The sequence below is a fragment of the Cibotium barometz genome, chromosome 23 (genome assembly GCF_041138505.1).
Source record: "Cibotium barometz isolate CiBa-2024 chromosome 23, ASM4113850v1, whole genome shotgun sequence".
NCBI classification, from domain to species: Eukaryota; Viridiplantae; Streptophyta; class Polypodiopsida; order Cyatheales; family Cibotiaceae; genus Cibotium; species Cibotium barometz.
The window spans coordinates 20688474-20705710 of record NC_141068.1 but is presented as its reverse complement, the minus strand read 5'-3'; the positions used below and the strand labels follow the sequence as shown (position 1 = coordinate 20705710).

At 47.1% G+C, this 17237-nt stretch overlaps 1 protein-coding gene across 5 annotated transcripts in view; it reads right to left on the bottom strand.

The window, feature by feature from the left end:
• LOC147625727 (uncharacterized) overlaps positions 1–17237 on the bottom strand; it is a 64461-nt gene that overhangs the window by 12462 nt on the left and 34762 nt on the right. For all 5 annotated transcript variants that reach the window (XR_015268717.1, XR_015268716.1, XR_015268715.1 and 2 more), the window contains one exon: positions 11215–11287. Coding sequence is in view for 1 of the 5 variants with exons in the window: in XM_086817256.1 (XP_086673382.1) it covers positions 11215–11287 (73 nt within the window). In the remaining 4 variants the exon portion in view is untranslated. The remainder of the gene's footprint in view (positions 1–11214; positions 11288–17237) is intronic.

Here is a 17237-nt window from a genome sequence, read left to right as displayed (position 1 = left end):
ACCCATTTCATACTGTGTTGTTTTGTTCTGATCTCTTGTACATCTGGTCCTTTCGTTCTTTTGTCCTCACATGGTATTAGAGCTAATGTGAGCAAAGGGATTGAAGACCTCGAGAGCACATAGCATGGATCGTCTACCCGCACTCCCGAAGGACCAATTTTTTTCACCAGAAGTTGTTTCTCCAAACTCTGATCTGGACCACAGAGGGTATGGGACTTCTTACTCAGAGAAAATCCCCACTTAAGATCTTACTTTGGGAGACGATCAACCCATCTACATCAACTCACCTTCACCACCTTTGCCTTCACGATCACCCTCCCTGATTTTATCAGATTTTGTTTCCAGAGGGAATACATTCCTTCTGCCAGTGTGTTAGTGTGGACCCTAGCATCCATCTTCTTCTCTCATCTTCTCTCATGGTCCCCTTTTTGGCTTGAGAGGGGGTGTGTGAAAACGGCATTTTTCCCAACCCTAAAAAGGGGTTTCATTTCTGGGTTTTATTTGTTTTTTGGTTTTATTTGGGTCTTGCTACTGGCCGACAACACCTTTTCTGGGCCAACCAGCAGTCCTCCCCTATTTATAGCATTCGCCTCATCATTCCACATCCTCTACCACTTCATAGACCATATATGGTACCACACCTGCTGGTTGCTGCTGCTGCAGGGGCCTACAGTACATTTGCTGCATCATCATCGCCTCTCTGCTACACAGAGCACACCGGGGTTTTATCTCAACTCATGGGACAGCAGCCTTCTCTGCTATATAGAGCTCACTAACGTTTTATCTCAGCTCATGGGACAGCAGCCCTCTCTGCTGCATACAACACCTCAACGTTTTTATCTCCAATTCATGGGACAGCAGCTCTCTCTGCTACACAGCACAACACCTCAGCGTTTTATCATTAGTACATATCTTGGGACAGCAGCCCACTCTCTGCTATAGTACTTCATCGTTTTTCTTCTACAGTTTACCTTGGGACAGCAGCCCACTCTTTGCTACGGTTCATCATCGTTTTTTTTTCTACAGTTACCTTGGGACAGCAGCTCACTCTCTGCTCACCATCTCACACCACTCGGGACGGCAGCCCTCTCTGCTCCTCACCTTGAAGCACCCTCGTCAGCAGAGGCTGCATCACCCGGGACGGCAGCCCTCTCTACTCTTCATCACCCATCAGGTACCGCAACACCCTTGTCACCAGAGTCTGCATCACTTCACCTTCCACTTCCCACTACCACCTCGGAGTGCCTTTGCATCCACCGACGCGAGCCTTTGAAACCGACCACCTCACAATGCCTTTGCCTCACATCGACGCGAGCCTTCGTCACCGACCGTGCCTCATCGTCTGTGCTTCTGCACTGGTCTTCTACTCAGAGTCTCCTCACATCAGAGGGCCTCTTGTACATATTTTCACTCACCATCATATATACACTCACTCACCCATTTCATGCTCCGTTGTTTTTCTTTGATCTCTTGTACATATTTTCACTCACCATCATATATACACTCACTCACCCATTTCATGCTGTGTTGTTTTTCTTTGATCTCTTATACATTTGGTCCTTTTTGTCCTTTTGCCCTCACATTTGATCCCGTCTATGATCCTCTAGCTGGATTTTCTAGTCACAGACTTCTTTCCATGCCTTAGAAAGTAGTACCTTCCACGTCTCCCCATCATTGGGAGAATGATAGGGCAAGTGTTGGCATCCTTGGTGACAACCGCCTCGATGCTGGCACGGGTGGCTGGGATCCGCATCAGCAAGGATTGGGCGGCCCCACAATGCCGCTCTAGGCGGGGAGTCCATGAGAAGTTTCAGCAAGCCTTGGAGGCTCTATCGACATCCTCTTTCTTTAGGAGCAGCTGGTCGTACTCGCAAATGCGGGAAGATTTTGTAGGGCAGGAATCACACATTTTGGTTATCCAACTTTGGCTCATCTAGGATCCAAGGCGGAGTATGTATCTCTGCTAGTGAGCAGATTCTTTCAGCGGCGGCAGAGTGGATGATCATCAGAGTTGGGGAGGACCGGGTAGGCCTCCACCATGGCAAGTCGAGCAGACTTGTGGGGGGGCATGATTAGGCAGGGCCTCCCTAAGGCTGATTCCTGTTGTATGGTTGGAGACTTCAATATGCTGGAGACCATGGAGGATAGACTAGGTGGTAGACAGGATACCATGTCTATAGTAGAGCTAGCGGCTTGGGAGGAGCTTGTCTTCACCATCAGGGGACGGGACCCCTGGCATCTCCCGAAGTTTGGGTTTACTCAAGGAAGTCTAAGATTCTCTAGGACAGGCCCCAACCTCTCCTGGTTAGATCGTTTCTACGTTGATGAGTGGGCCAATGGATGGAGCGGTTTGGTTGGTATTTAAGTCAGCATTACCTTATCCGACCATTCCCCATCATCCTCTTTCTAGAGGATCCTTGGCGACAGGATAGTCAGCAAAGCCTCCGTATACCTGAGAGCTTGATACAGGACCAGGAGATTTGCGTGAGGATTGAGAAGCTATGGGAGAGCCTAGCCTTTCATGAGGACACAGTGGCAACTTTGGAGCAACAGAGAAGTCTCTGTTGGAGCCTAGCCTCCCTCCAACGCCTTTATCCTGGATAGCCCGTGGATTGAGGCTCAGATGGCCATAGCCCGCACTGAGATCAGCTCCATAGAGGAGAGGAGAGTGGAGTAGAGATTCCATGCCCGCAAGTCTTTCTCGACTTAGGCTGGAGACACAGGCTCATGGGACTTCTTCTAGCGGACAAAGTCTGATGGGCATCCGGAGGCTTAGAGGATCAGACAACACCATCACTCCCCCTCCCCAGGCTCCTATTTACGCATACTAGCTTTGCTTAGCTGCTGCCTGGTTTAGCATGGGTCGATGCGTGCTTGTAGCCTCTAGTTTTAACGTAGATGCTTCCCACAACTTCAGTCGTGTTGCTTCTTCACATCATGCAGTTGCTCCGCGCCTTCCACCTGCTTGTTGTGCTCTCCGCCATGGTGAGGCCACCCACCACTTCTGCTGATCCTTGCCCACTCTGGTTGTCGACTATCATGCCTGAGGTCAACAGCATCCCACCCGTGTGCTGGTCGGCAACCTCCCAACGTTCGCCGCTCTGGTCACCCTTTCCCACTGCTTCACACGTGGCGGTCCTTGTTGGTGAGCTCCTGTCCCCTCCCTTCAAACCTGTGGTCACCCATTTCACACATTTGCTGCCCAGCATTCACGCCCGTCCACGCACACCGTTTGGCATGGCCTACTAATGTGGCACCTTGGGTTGGCTCCGACCGCTTCACACCTTCTCCCGATGCCCAAAGAATGGGCCCCTCTCACCTAACCATGCACGACTTATCACCCTCCACATACATGGTCCTCGCATCTTATTGCCTATCACCTCCTACGCTTATCACACCGTCTCATCCCTTATTGCTCGCCCCTCTCTCTGCCACCGTGCGTACCCCCACCTTCTTTGCCCCGATGGCTAAAATGCTTCTCGGCCTATCGCCCCTCTCTGCATCCCTTATTGCCTCCTCCAACTACCTATTCCTATCACTAATTATATTTTCCTTATCGCTGCCCTATCCCCCTCCACCATCACCTCACTGTGCAAGACAACTTTGTCATCACAACAACCGAGCCCCAACTTCCTTTTTGCATTTCTGCCATTGCAAGACTTAAGTCTACCACTAGCGCCTTCTATTTTTAGAGCTTAAGTAGCTACTTCAGTAATGGCCCTAGGACAACGCGGTGTGAATGCTCATTTGTGCAATCACAAGTGCTAGCTGATGGGCTCTCTGACTTACTTATCAATGTCCTTGGATGCGGCTATTCCATGTTCACTTGGGATGAAGACAAAGTCCAAGACTTTGAATGGTCTTAGCAAAGAATACAACCAGTTTCAGACCTCCATTTAGAATTCGAGAGAACTTTCCGGTTTTTCAAGAATTGATTGCTCTCCTTATATGTGAAGAGATGAATATTGGGAGAGATACATCCTCTAGAAATGCAAATGAACATGCCTTCTACTTAGATACAGGTAGAGACAAAGGTAGTTTATCATCTAGAGGATGAGATGGTGGTCGATTTGGAAATCAAAACTGGTAGCAAAGCAACAACAAAAAAATCAATCTCATAAAGGTGGAAGAGGTCACTCTAGAGGCAGGGGGAGCTAGAGAGGCCGAGGTGATTGGCAAAGAAATCATAATTCAAATAGCATAGAGTGCTATTACTATGGAAAACCAGGGTACATGGTAAAGGATTGCTATAAAAAAGCAGAATGATACCAAAAATGAAAAATTGTAGCAAGGCAACTATACATCATCAAGTAAACAGTGTGAGAAGTGAGTAGCTGTTTGTGATGCAGCACATGCTCAGTTCCACAACAGAAGATGTGTTAAGATCAAGAGATATTTGGTATGTGGATTCTGGCACCTCTAACCACATGACTAATCATGGTGAGTGATTTAGAGATATGTAGAAAATGGAAAAACTAGAATATGTGGAAATAGGTGGAAATAGGTGATGATATTGTGAATCCCATTGTGCATATTGGTAATGTATCATTGTCTATCCATGATGGCAAAATGAAGTACTTGGAAGATATACTAGAATATGTGGTGATATTGTGAATCCCATTGTGCATGTTGGTAAAGTATCATTGTCTATCCATGATGGCAAAATGAAGTACTTGGCAGATATACTTCATGTTTCAAATATTACAAAGAACCTAGTTTCTATTGGACAGATGGTTGAGGAGGGTCCGTAAGTGAGATTCAATCCTCAAGGGTGTTTTGTGAAAGACTTCAAAAAATCAGTGCTGCTTGGTTACAAGGGATAACAAAAATGGTAAGATGTTTACTTTGGATATAAACATGCCTAAGGTGAAGGTAGCCATGGGATAGGTGTCATTGCAGATATTGACATTGCAGATATACTTCAATCGCCAGCTACTCCAATCGATGATCGCCCATCATTGACTTCTTGCAATCGGGCGACTCCAATCATCAAGATCGCTCAGCTACAATCAGTCTCCTCCAATCGCCCGATCCCATAAGTATGAGAAAAACATACAACAATCACAGCTATAAGTCGGAAAAGAATAGAATCACCCCAATATGTAAGGTGATTTCAACCACTGAGGAGCATCATGATGCCATGTAAGACCTGTGGTACTAGAGGAAAAGAAGATACCATGGTCCCATTCCCGCACAAATATCACACGCTTCGCCTGCGCAGAACGAGAGGGCTCCTGAATGCGAGCCCAAGTAGCCATAAGAGTGTGGATGATATCACCCCATATAGTAAAAATTTGGACACCCTCAATAGCCTCTGTGCATCTAGCTCTACAGATCTGCCATGCTATAATACTGGCAATAATCTCCCAACTGGTGTCAATCCTTTGTCTAGGGGGTGTATAATCAGAGTGAGGAACATCCTGCAATAAACCATGCTGGGCAATACCTCTACGAATGAAAAAAGCAGAATCTGTACCACTGTCCTCATAAAAAAGCTGCGGACCGGACTGGGAGAGCCAAGCAACTGCCCCCCAAGTCACATGCATGGCTCAGCCACTCAGTTTACCCATAAGTTGGGCTACAGGACCCCAAATTTGCTGTGCAATGCTGCATCCCCATCGACCCAAATATCAAGCATACGATGCGATAACTCTGCATCTGAAAACAAATGATCAAGGATGCGTACATGGGGTGCTGATCCATGGCAATTCGGATCTCTAATACATAAAACCACTGGGCAATGATCCGATTTGGACCGATTTGGAGGTGCCTGTAGCAATCATAGTATGTCCACCTCTGTCAAGCACCCAATCATCCACATAAAATCTATCTAACCGTGCATAGATACATCCTACATCTCTTCTCTTGTTAGACCATGAATAAAGAAGAGTGGATGGACTCCTCAAAATGTCATCCTCATGCCAACAATCTCTACCATGAATGGAGAGTATAAACCTCTCCCAAGACGCACTTTCAAGAGGATGCACCAAGCCCTGATGTCGACCTCTTTTATCCGTTGGCATCTCAACCATGTTAAAATCCCCACCAATAATCCAATGGTAAGCAAGAGGCATCAATGTAGTGAGAGATTTCCAAAAGGCAATCCTCTCACCTCTATGGTTAGGAGCATAGAGGTTGAGAATACCAATGCGTGTAGTACCCTGCATAAGAAGGATCCACTGCGCTCTCGTAGGTAAAATGACACCATGTCCAATGATGCAAGGCAAGATCAAAGCTGAAATAGAGATACAAACACCACCCTTGGTACCAACAGCCGGTGACCAAAAGGTGTGTCCTGAGAGAAGCTTGCCTGATCTCCCACACTGACTAGCATCCAGTTTATGCTCTTGCAAGAGCAATATATCCATAGGTCCACCTGTGACTGCACAATGAAGCTGGGTTTTTACAATTTGTTTCTGTCAACGCGGAAAAAAACCCCCAAGACCCTGAATGTTCCAAGAGACAATCCTCATAAAGACTCAGAGTAGGAACGACCAGATCTCGTGGTCGACGAAGGACCCCCTTTAGAGGCGGAAGTACGTCTCGCATAGGTAAGGGAGGGAAAATCTGACGATGTAAACCTTACCTCTCTCCCACTCCGGGGAAAAGCCAGGGCTAGTCCTCAGAATTGGAGAGATACCATGACAATGTGAATGTGCAACATCATCCTCAAGGGTGCAATCATCCTGTAACTGTAATGCAGCATCCTCCTGTGAGGGATCCAGATCATGTGCCTGCAAAACCTCATCCTCCAAAAAAGGATCAACATCCTGTGAGGCAAGAGCTGCATAGGGGTTAGGATGCTCCACAGGGGGTGTAGGTGAAGGGGCAGGTACGGGGGTCCGAGGGTGCCTGCCATCGCTAACCATAACCCAACACTGTGTGGTCTGCTGTGGCAAAGGAGCAGCTAGAGTCTCGGCATCTGCAGAAGGCCTCTCATGGGCAGGACCACGCCGCCTCCTAGCATGGCCCCTTGATCTGGGACAATCTCTAGCAATGTGACTCTGTTGATGACAAATCCGACACTAGTCACGTCTGCCTGCAATCTCCATCCTCTGGCGGAAATGAGATCCGTCAAGTCTCTGAAGCATAACATGATCATCAGTAATCGATTGATTAGGAACAAGCATAAGGACCCGGGGTACACCATCAAGAGTGGCGGTAACGGCCGCGGAAGCTGAGGCGGGAGAGCTTGGGAGGATTGGTACCTCTAGAACCTGGCCAAAGGATGCCCCTATGGAAGCTAAAAGCTTCCAATAGGACCGAGGAAGAGCAGGGAACCGTAGTGAGGGGTAAGGCGCTGATCCTCCACCACTGGATCAAAGCCCACCTGGTACTGAAAGAAGAAAATCTTCCTAGGACCAAGAGGAAAGGGGCTGCTAGCCAAAGCGTGAGAAGTAGCTTCTGAAGAATGAAAGTCCACCTGGAAGAAGCCTCGACCAAGTAAACGATTATCCTGAAAGTGCACAATCAGCTCCGAAGGGAGAGCTGCCAGAAGCCATTCACGGGCCTGCGAACGAGAGGGGTGGGAACCATAAACTCTCGCAACAAGGGTAGTCTTTGGACCTCAAGGTCAATGTCGTGCTGAAGAGAGGTGAGCTCGTCTTGTGAAAAATTGATGATTCTCCAGTGGGAGTGATGAGAGATTGGCTGCGGCAGAAAAAGCCATAAGACCAATCAAGAAAAGTGGGCGGCCGACTTGAATCCAGATAAAATAGCTGCTGGGAAAACGGGAGCAGAGGAAGGGGGGCAAAGGCGGGGAGCAGCTAGGGAAGCAAGGGCAAAGGGGCAGGTGGGGGCAGCAGAGGGGCAGGTGGGGACTGAAGAAGGCAGGGGACGGGCAACAAAGGGGGAGGCGGGGTAGCAAAAGGGGGGCTAGCGGGGGGCAGGCGAGGGGCTGGCGGGGGCAGCTGAAGGGCAGGTGGGGCAGCAAAAGGAGCAGGCGGAGGGCAGCAGAGGGGCTAGCGGGCAGCTGAAGGGTAGGCGGGGACTGAAAGGCTAGCGAAGGGCAGGTGGGGATTGAGGAAAGGCTAGCGAAGGCTGCAGAGGGACAGGCGGGGGGTTGCAGAAGGCATTGGTGATGATGATGCTGATATATATGATGTCAGAATGCTAAGTTTGAGATGAAGGATCTGGGTAAGGTGCAATATTTCTTGGGTATAGAGGTAGTGAGATCACCTCATGGCATTTTATTATTACAAAGGTAGTACGGCTTGGACATGTTGTCAAAGTATAGTATGATAGACTGTAAGCCTATATTAGTGCCATTGGAGAAGAACTCAAAGCTTTCCATAGATACAGGTGAGCTTTTGGAGGATCCCACTATGTAGCTTGATCTACATGACCATTACTAGGCCAGATTTGAGCTATGTTGTTAGACTTGTGAGTCAGTTTATGCAACCCCCTAAGAAGCCACACTAGGATGTGGTCAAACGGATTCTCAAATACATAAAGTCCACAATTGATTATGGACTTTTCTATGCAGCTGGCACATAGATATAGCTACATGGATACACATGTGCTGATTTGGGCTGGTAGTGTCGCAGACAGGAGATCTACAATCGGCTTTATGTTTTCTTTTGGGAGTGTTGTTGTCAAGTTGGAGCAGCAAGAAACAACCGACAATTGCCTTGTCGAGGACAGGGACAGAGTATAGGGGCATTGCTATAGCAACTTGTGAGGTAGCTTGGTTTCAGAAGCTACTTGGTGATATGGGTGAGCCCATGGATAAGGCCGTTGTCATTTATTGTAACAACATGAGTAGCATACAACTAGCCAGTAACCCAGTATACCATGCTAGGACGAAGCACATTGAGGTGCATTATCACTTTGTGAGGGGGAAGGTTCTATTAGGTGATGTGGATTTAGTATATGTCAGCACAGAGGATCAGGTGGATGAGATCTTCACGAAGGCACTTGGTATAGAGAAGCTCCACAGGTTTAGGAGGTTACTTGGAGTGCAGTGTGTGGAGTTGAGCTTGAGGGAGAGTGTTGAGATATCGGGCTCAACTAGAGCTGCAGATATTGATGATCCGCCTTGGAGATAGCTTCCGCACTTATGTCACTGGCACAGTTGGTGAGATTATGGTTGATATGCCACCAGTGGAGACGATAGGCTCTGTGAGAGCCATATTTGGATTACTAGAGCATGGCATAATTATAGCGCCAAGTTCACACTATGGACCGACCATTGTATGTTATAGTAGGAGAGTACTTTCCGTTATAGTATGTACTCTTCTCTTTAGTTTATGGTTGTAGAGAAGAGAAGAAGATAGAAGAAAATTCAGCCATCCGTCTCTCCTTGTGTCTTGCTCTTTCTTGTGTGTGTGTGTGTGTGTGTGCACGCGCTTGCAGGGAACTCAAGCTCTCCCTCTCTCCCTCATTCTCTTTAAGAGGATGGCCTCCTTTGAATCTCATCCTCAAGCCAACAATCTTTGCCATGTATACAAAGAATAAACCTCTTGCAGGAGGCCCTCTGAAGTGGGTGCACCATACCCACTTGTCCTACTCTTTTGCCTATAGGTTGCTCAACCATATTAAAGTCACCCCCAATGATCCAATGATCAGCATGGGGAAGAAAATCAGTGAGGGACCTTCAAAAGGAAATCCTCTCCCCTCTATGATTAGGTGCATACATGTTCACAATACCAATGTGTCTCCCATCCTACAGCAACAATACCAAAGGCATAGTAGAACGAACATGTGTGGCCTCTTCGCATTCGAGTGGTGGTATATCTTCTCTAGCATACGTGCTTGGGTAAGATTTGGTTGCCAAAGTTAATGAGGTGTCAGTGTCAGTGTGCTGCAACATGAGTGAGAGACAAATGTTGAGCTTCCCAGCTTATGAAATCCAACCATGTCAGCTCCAGCTCATCTGGAGGGGTGAAAATAAGGACACCATGTAATGTGGATTGTTTACTTTGGGATTGGAGACAATTTAAGAAGTAGGGTTGTGTGTCATTTTAAGGAGGAGCAGTGATCCTCTGCACCAAGGGAAAATTCAACCTCAACTATAGTTTCTTGGAAGCGGCCCAAGCAGCAGATCTTATTACAGACTCCACAGGAAGCGGCCCAAGCAGCAGATCTTATTACAGACTCCACAGGAAGTGGATCCATCCTGTACATCTAGCAGCAACATGTGGCTTGCCTCGTCAAGTTAAACAGAAAATGGAGAAGCCCAATGCACAGACTATGGGGCATGATCATGTTGTTCCCCACACATCAAGGAGGATTCGTAGTCTGACATTGGATCTGGGATTGTATAGCATGCAAGCTGAGGTATACAGAGCTTTAAAGGTAGGAATTTATGGTGAAGGCACTGCAGAGAGAATCACATCTTTCCAAGACAGGAAAAAAAGGTGTGGGAGACGATCACGGAAGGTTGGAGTCCAAACGCCGGAGTGCAGGACTACACCATGGCTTCCTTACCAAGAGGATGTCTGAGCAATGATGGTGAACCAAGACCTCAAGAAGATACAGATGCATCAAGTTCCACTTCTTGGAGTTGCGGTCTCCATTTACACCACACATTTTACAAGATGCATGATGCACCCTTTTGGCTTACACTGCATGGCCTGCTTCTCTTCCATACATTAACGGATGGCAATTTTCTTTTTCCCAAGGGAGAACATGTGCATCAACACTCGGTGGTCTGGCACTGGGTCCCATGGATAACGTTCACCTCCAAGTGGACATTGAAGAAATCAATGCTCCAACCTCAAATATGGGTCTATATGTGTGTGGACCACCTCATAATGTTTATCTTTAGGTGGTCATTGAGGGGGGTGTTAGAAATTCATGCTCCACCATCAGCATATGTTATGCTCCCCTCACAAGACAAGTTCCTCGGGCATCTTTGTTACACCATTGCATTAACAAAGAACAAGCTTGCAGCCCTCACTGAGGAACATATGGCCAAGATCCACCAAGGTTTGGCATCCAACTACATGCAGATGTCCGCATAATGCTATTTTCATCTTGTGTCCTGAGAGATTCAGGGGATGCTATAGGCATCCTCACTTTAGAGATGGTAGACATTGTGTTGTACAACTTCAGTATCATAGGCAGGTCTAGCCTTTTGCAAACATGAACAAAACAGAAAATAAAGCATGGAAATAAATAAAGATTTTTGAGTTTAGTCTTCTCAAACAATCAAGAGAAGAACTACCCACATCTTCACTAAAAAAAAAAGATTTTTGAGTTTATTTCATTTACCCCGTAGCTTGTAGAGTAGAATTCTTATAGTTTTCTGATTCATGCGATTTCTACGAGCCAAATCATCCTCCACCTAAAATTCAAACAATTTCTTTGATTGATTCAGTTTTTCTTTCTTCAGAAAAGAGACTTCTATTAAGTAATATAAAATCATACAAAGGGAGATCTCAAATCAAAACGTATGGAGATCTCAACCAATTTGCACTATGCTGCCATAAAAGCCCCGTAGGAGTGGAGGAGAAGAAAATACCATGGTTCCACTCTCATAAATCTATTGCATTTTGTTTGCGCAGCTCTACAAGATCCCTGTATATGGGCCCGGCTGGATAAAAGAGTATGACAATGTCACTCCATATACTGCCAATACGTCATAAACATGAATACCCTCGAAGGCCTTTGAGCATCTGGTCTTCCAGATATGCCATGCCGTGATATGAGCAAAAATCTCCCAGGTGGTGTCAATACTCAGCAGGGTGGTGTGTATGGTAACTGGGGGATATCCTGAAGGAAACATCTATGAGCTATGCCCCTATGGACAAGTATAACAGGATCAGCTGCCCTGCCCTCAAAAAGAAGCTGTGGGCCAGACTGAGTCAAGCATGCAATAGCACCCCAAGCAATATAGATAGGATCACTCCTCAATCTGCCCACGAGCTGGGCTATAGATACCCAGATCCTATGTGCTCCTTTCCACTCCTATAAGCAATGGTACACTGTCTCGGATGGAGCTGGGCACCTAAGACAAGAGGGATCCATGCCAAAAATAGATCTCCAGTGGCTGGTGGGTAACCCACCGTGTAGAAACAACCAGAAGTAGGATATCTGGCTCCTCCTGTACAAGTGCTAGAGTCTCTGCCAGAATCTCCTCTGAATGGGGTGTGTAATGTTATATGCCTCCCAGTGCCAAAGTCTTTTCCGGAAAATCCTCTGAATAAATGGGGGTGTAATGTTATACGCCTCCCAATGAGGCCAAAGAGTGGAAACTCTGGGTTTGTCCAAGCATGAGCACCTTTACACACAATGTAGATGAAGAAAGATATGCTCCTCATGGGTTTAGTCACATCAGTCCATTTCCACTCTCCACGGTCCCAATGTGGATATTTGAGAAGCCATAGGCACCATGAGGCATGAGTAACCATCACTCGGGAAGGATCAGTATACTAATGCTTCCCCGAGCAACCCACTACTCTAACTGGACGGATCATAGAACTAGGTGTGATCACTTGTACATCACACCTCTCCATCCGCCATCCAGACTGAAAGGTATAGAAGGCAATACCCTCCCACCTCTGGTTGCTTTGGGAATCCCAACACCTAAAGGGGCATGCCTGTCCTAAATAAATCCCCTAACCACAAGTGATATACTCATCTAAAAATGTACCAGTGATCCAGTTGTTAGGTATAGCTGCATCAATATGTGTAATCTGTTGGTGACTCCCTTTGAGATGTGGGTTGTTGCCTCTTGCTCATCATCTACAAGACACTTAAAATTCTTCCAGTCAAGTACTGGTCTGCCAAGATCATCTCTGATAAGATCGTTCCACATAATGGGCTGCTTGTCAACCTCATCTATTGAGCTTGGGGGTCTAAGATGTAAAAATATCCGCGTACTGCTCCAAGCTCAGATAATGGAAGAAACTAGTAGAAGAGGACAGGGGGGTGCAGTAATCTGCCTCAGAGAATATAAAATGTGTGTTGTGTCTTTAGTCACCACCACTCTCTCATGAACAAATCTAAGAATATGGTACATGAAGAAATCCTTCCAAGGCTCAGTAAAACAGGGAGGAATGCTCTAACCAGTAACTTGCAAAGCGGAGCTTTGCATAAGATCTCTGGATCAATGATGTTCAATCCCCCTTTGTTCTTGGGAAGGATAATAGTTTCCCAAGCAACTCTGGCCCTAGTATCTGATGTGCCATCAAGCCGTGACCATAAGAAAATGCGGACCACCCTCCGCACTAATGCATCTACTGTCATAACACCAACAAGAAATGGCATACCAAGCTCTGGCAAGCAACACTTGCTGGTTTACCACTAGGGCTCTAGATGCCATATTGAGCTTCCTAAAGCTCCAATGAAGAAGCTTTTTCTTTATGCTCCTGAGCACAGGGGAAAACTATTGGGGGGGCTGTAATGTCTATCCCATCCTAGCATCCAAGTTATCTGGCAACGTGTCCTCTCTCAATCCATGCGAAGCCAACATCTGTGCCCCAATCAATTCTCTCAAGGTCACCGACACAAAATCCAAAAGACATACGCCAATTTATAAAGGCCCCTGTTCTTGCTTGGAAGACCTTTAAGAGTCTTCCGGTGAATCGGAGAGCTGCATCCATTCAACATCTTAGGGGCTTTCGTGTATTGACCAGGTGGATGCAGCTATTCCGCATGAGTGGCTTTTTGGGTCCTTTCATGGAGATTATCACCCAAGTTGGTTGGGATTCCTTTTGAGGATAGGCAAACCTCTGTAGGTCATTGCTCTCCTGGGTCAGGAGGCTCCATATGGCATCATCTATTCTGTCATGCGTGGAGGGAGATTGAGATGTAGCGTGGAGGGGATCGTCCCAGATACTAGGCTTAGTCCAGTGAGGATTGTTGGTCGTTCGGGGAAGCAATGGTTCATTGATCCTTCTCCTCAAATAGTGACTCATGGCTCTTGGTGTTTGTGGCTAGATGGTGGCAGTCCTATTAGATATCTTCAGTGGGATCTAGGAGAGTGGGAGTGGATTGATGCCTTCGATAAATTGAAAAGCCTTCCCTTTTTCAGTTTCACAGTCTGGAATGCCAAGCTTCTCATCACTCGACAGATGCACAGGATCCCTACTCTCAGGCCTCATTGGGAGAGTTATGACATATCTCTAGTGATACAATGCAGACATTGACATAGGCTTTGGCATTCATACAGAAGGAGGTGAATCTCTCATTTATTTTTACATGGTGGTTTCCCCACCAATCAGTGGAGATCTGTTTTTGGTGTAGCACCTCCCTATCTAAGATGTGTGGCAAATTTTGAGAATATAGAGCATTGTTTATGGGGATGCAGCATTGCACAGCGTATTTGGGGTTCTATAGCCCAACTTATGGGCAAATTGAGTGGCTGCGCCATGTATGTTATTTGGGGGGCAGTTGCTTGGCTTTCTCAGTCTGGTCCGCAACATTTCTACGAGGGCAATGATATAGACTCTGCCATTTTCATTCGTAGAGGTATTTCCTAGCATGGTTTATTGCAGGATGTCCTTCACTCTGATTATACCCCCCCCATACAGAGGATTGACACCAGTTGGGAGATTGTTGCCAGTATTACAGCATGGCAGATCTGGAGAGCTAGATGCACAGAGGCTATTGAGGGTGTCTAGATTTTTGGGTCTCAATGCATTAGTACTATCATCCATACTCTCATGGCTACTTGGGCTCCTATTCAGGGGTCCTCTCGTTTTGTGCAAGCAAAGTGCGTTGTATTTATGCGGGAGTGAGACCATGGCATTTTCTTTTCCTCTAGTCCCACAGGTCTCTCATGGCATCATGATGCTCCTCAGTGGTTGAAATCACCTTACATATTAGGGTGATTCTATTCTATTCTGGCTTATAGCTGTGATTGTTGAATGCTTTTTTCATACTTAATAGAAGTCTCTTTCCTGAAAAAAAAATTACAAAGGCCCCTGCTGCTAGACAGAGCACTTCCAAGGCAGTGTGAAATGAGCAAAGACATGAGTAAGATGCCTCAAGAAACATCACTGTATTATCAGCCAACTCAGTGTCCAAAAGCTCCTCTGTGTGCAATGGCGATCTCAATCCAAATACTCCGACAATGGAGTGAAGGAAAATGCTCAAAGCTTCTTCAACAATGAGATACAACAGGGGAGCTAAGGGGCAACCATGCTATATGGAGCGAGAGATCTGGAAGCGCTCACCTCGACCTCCATAAGCAAGCACAGTGATGTGAGCGTGTCGATAAAGGCAAAAGACACCTTTGATCCAATCTTGAGAAAATCCCATGCATGCGTGGGTACCCTCTAAGAAGTCCCAATCCACTCTATCATAGGCTTTCTCAAAGTCAACTAGTAAGATTTCCAAGGGCTAATTACTTGCCTTGGCCCACTCTACTGCCTCCCAAAAGGAAAAGATGTTATCAAAGGTGCTTCTTCCTTGGAGGAATCCATTCTATGTCATGAATGACTATCTGTAACGCTGGCAGCCAGCATCAAGCTTATGCTCCTGCACAAGAAAAATATCCATGGGACCATACATAACTGTAGGGTCAAGCTGGTCCCTGATGACCCTGCTTCCGGCGGCCGAGGAAAGATGCCACAAAGGCCTTGCGCATTCCATAAAATGACTCTCATGGTAAAGAGGCAGAAAACATGGCGCCAAACTAGGGCACCAAACCTGGTTTGGCGCCTCTCATAGGTAAACACAACCCCTATAAGGGGTGGAAAGTTATCAGGTGTGATGGCAATCGAGGAGTATAAGACATCAATGTCAACAAGGACCTCATCACAAAGATGCTGCATGGCGTGTACATCTAACTCATCCTCCTGCACACTTTGTTGTACATCACCATGCAATGTCCTTATGCAATAAATCCCTATATAATACATCCTACTGTAAAGGTGATGCATCAACATCTGACATCCACATCTCGCTCACTATAATGGGATCTGACATGATCACTAGGTGGATCAAGACTGGGTGCATGTTTGTCAACTCGTCTATAAACCCAAAGAAGCCAAGGTTTGGGGGTAGTGGGGGTTGGAGGGGCCATGGGATGTCACTTGGGGGTTGCATTTATGCCGTCTCCTTGGGTGGCCCCTGTCTCTAGGATAGTGTCTAGCAGTGTGGCCCTCTTGTCGGCACACACGACACTGGTATGATCTACCGGCACTCTCCATCTACTGTTTGAATAAAGAGCCATGTGGTCCTAGCAACATCACATGATCGTATGTAAAACAAGGGTCATTGACGAGTATCACGACTCATGGTACCCCATCAACACTCACCGTGACAGCTGCAATTGTGTAAAGCATCTTTGGAAGGGTGGGGACTTCCAGAACCTATCAAAGGCTAACCCTATAGAAGCCAAAAACTTCCACCGGGGAACTTGAGGAAGATAGGACAAAAGTTCTAAACAGTCAAGTTTTTTTTTTTTTTTTTTCCAAAAAAGATCCTTTCATTACTTATATAAAAACGCCCGTAAGGCTACAAAAGATCCCCTCCTGCTCATGAGAAAACAGAGCAGAGATCCAAGCAAGGCAGCTAGGGAGACTCTCCCTAGGTGCAGAGAAATACAAACATCAGTACACAGACTGAGGGGCTATATCATACAATAGGAGGGGGGAAAAGCCAAACAGGTGGCCTGTAGTGCCAGTGGGGGGAGCCCGCGTGTAGGGTATAGAAGGGGTAGCTGCGCCAAGTGGTGTGGAAGGCCTGGCGTCTCAAGATCGCCTCATCCGAGTCGCCCCGGCGGATGCGGTCATACTGTCCTCGCAGAGTGTGGATCAACTCTTGCTAAATCCCCCGAACAGTCTCTGCTGGTGGCTCCAGTCTCCCCTCAAAGGCCTTGAAACACCGGGCTCTCCAGGTGAACCATATGGTGAGGCTGCTGAGGAGCTCCCATCGTAGATCCCTCTCCTGTATCCAGCCGGCGGACGAGAAATCCGGTGAAGGAACTAGGTGAGGCTGGCCCCTAATGAATCTGATATCTTGGTTGTCCTGCTCCGTCTCATAGCCCATAGCAGGCCCTGATGAAGTCGACCAAGCAGGGGCACCCCATGTATACATACCCTCTGGAGAGAGGGGGGCCAGAATGCGCAGCATCCGCAGCCAAATCTGCTGCGCCTGGGGACAGTCCCATAGGCAATGTCTCTGTGTCTCCATAGGGTGGCCGCATCGGACGCAGGCTGCTGGAAGACCGCTGTAGACAAGCCAGGTGCCAACTGCAGAGCCCCTGGGCGACCAGCCACTGGAAAGTCGAGATTCTGTGTGCCTGTCGACTATGTCGACTAGCCCAGAGCCTGGTCCAAAAATCC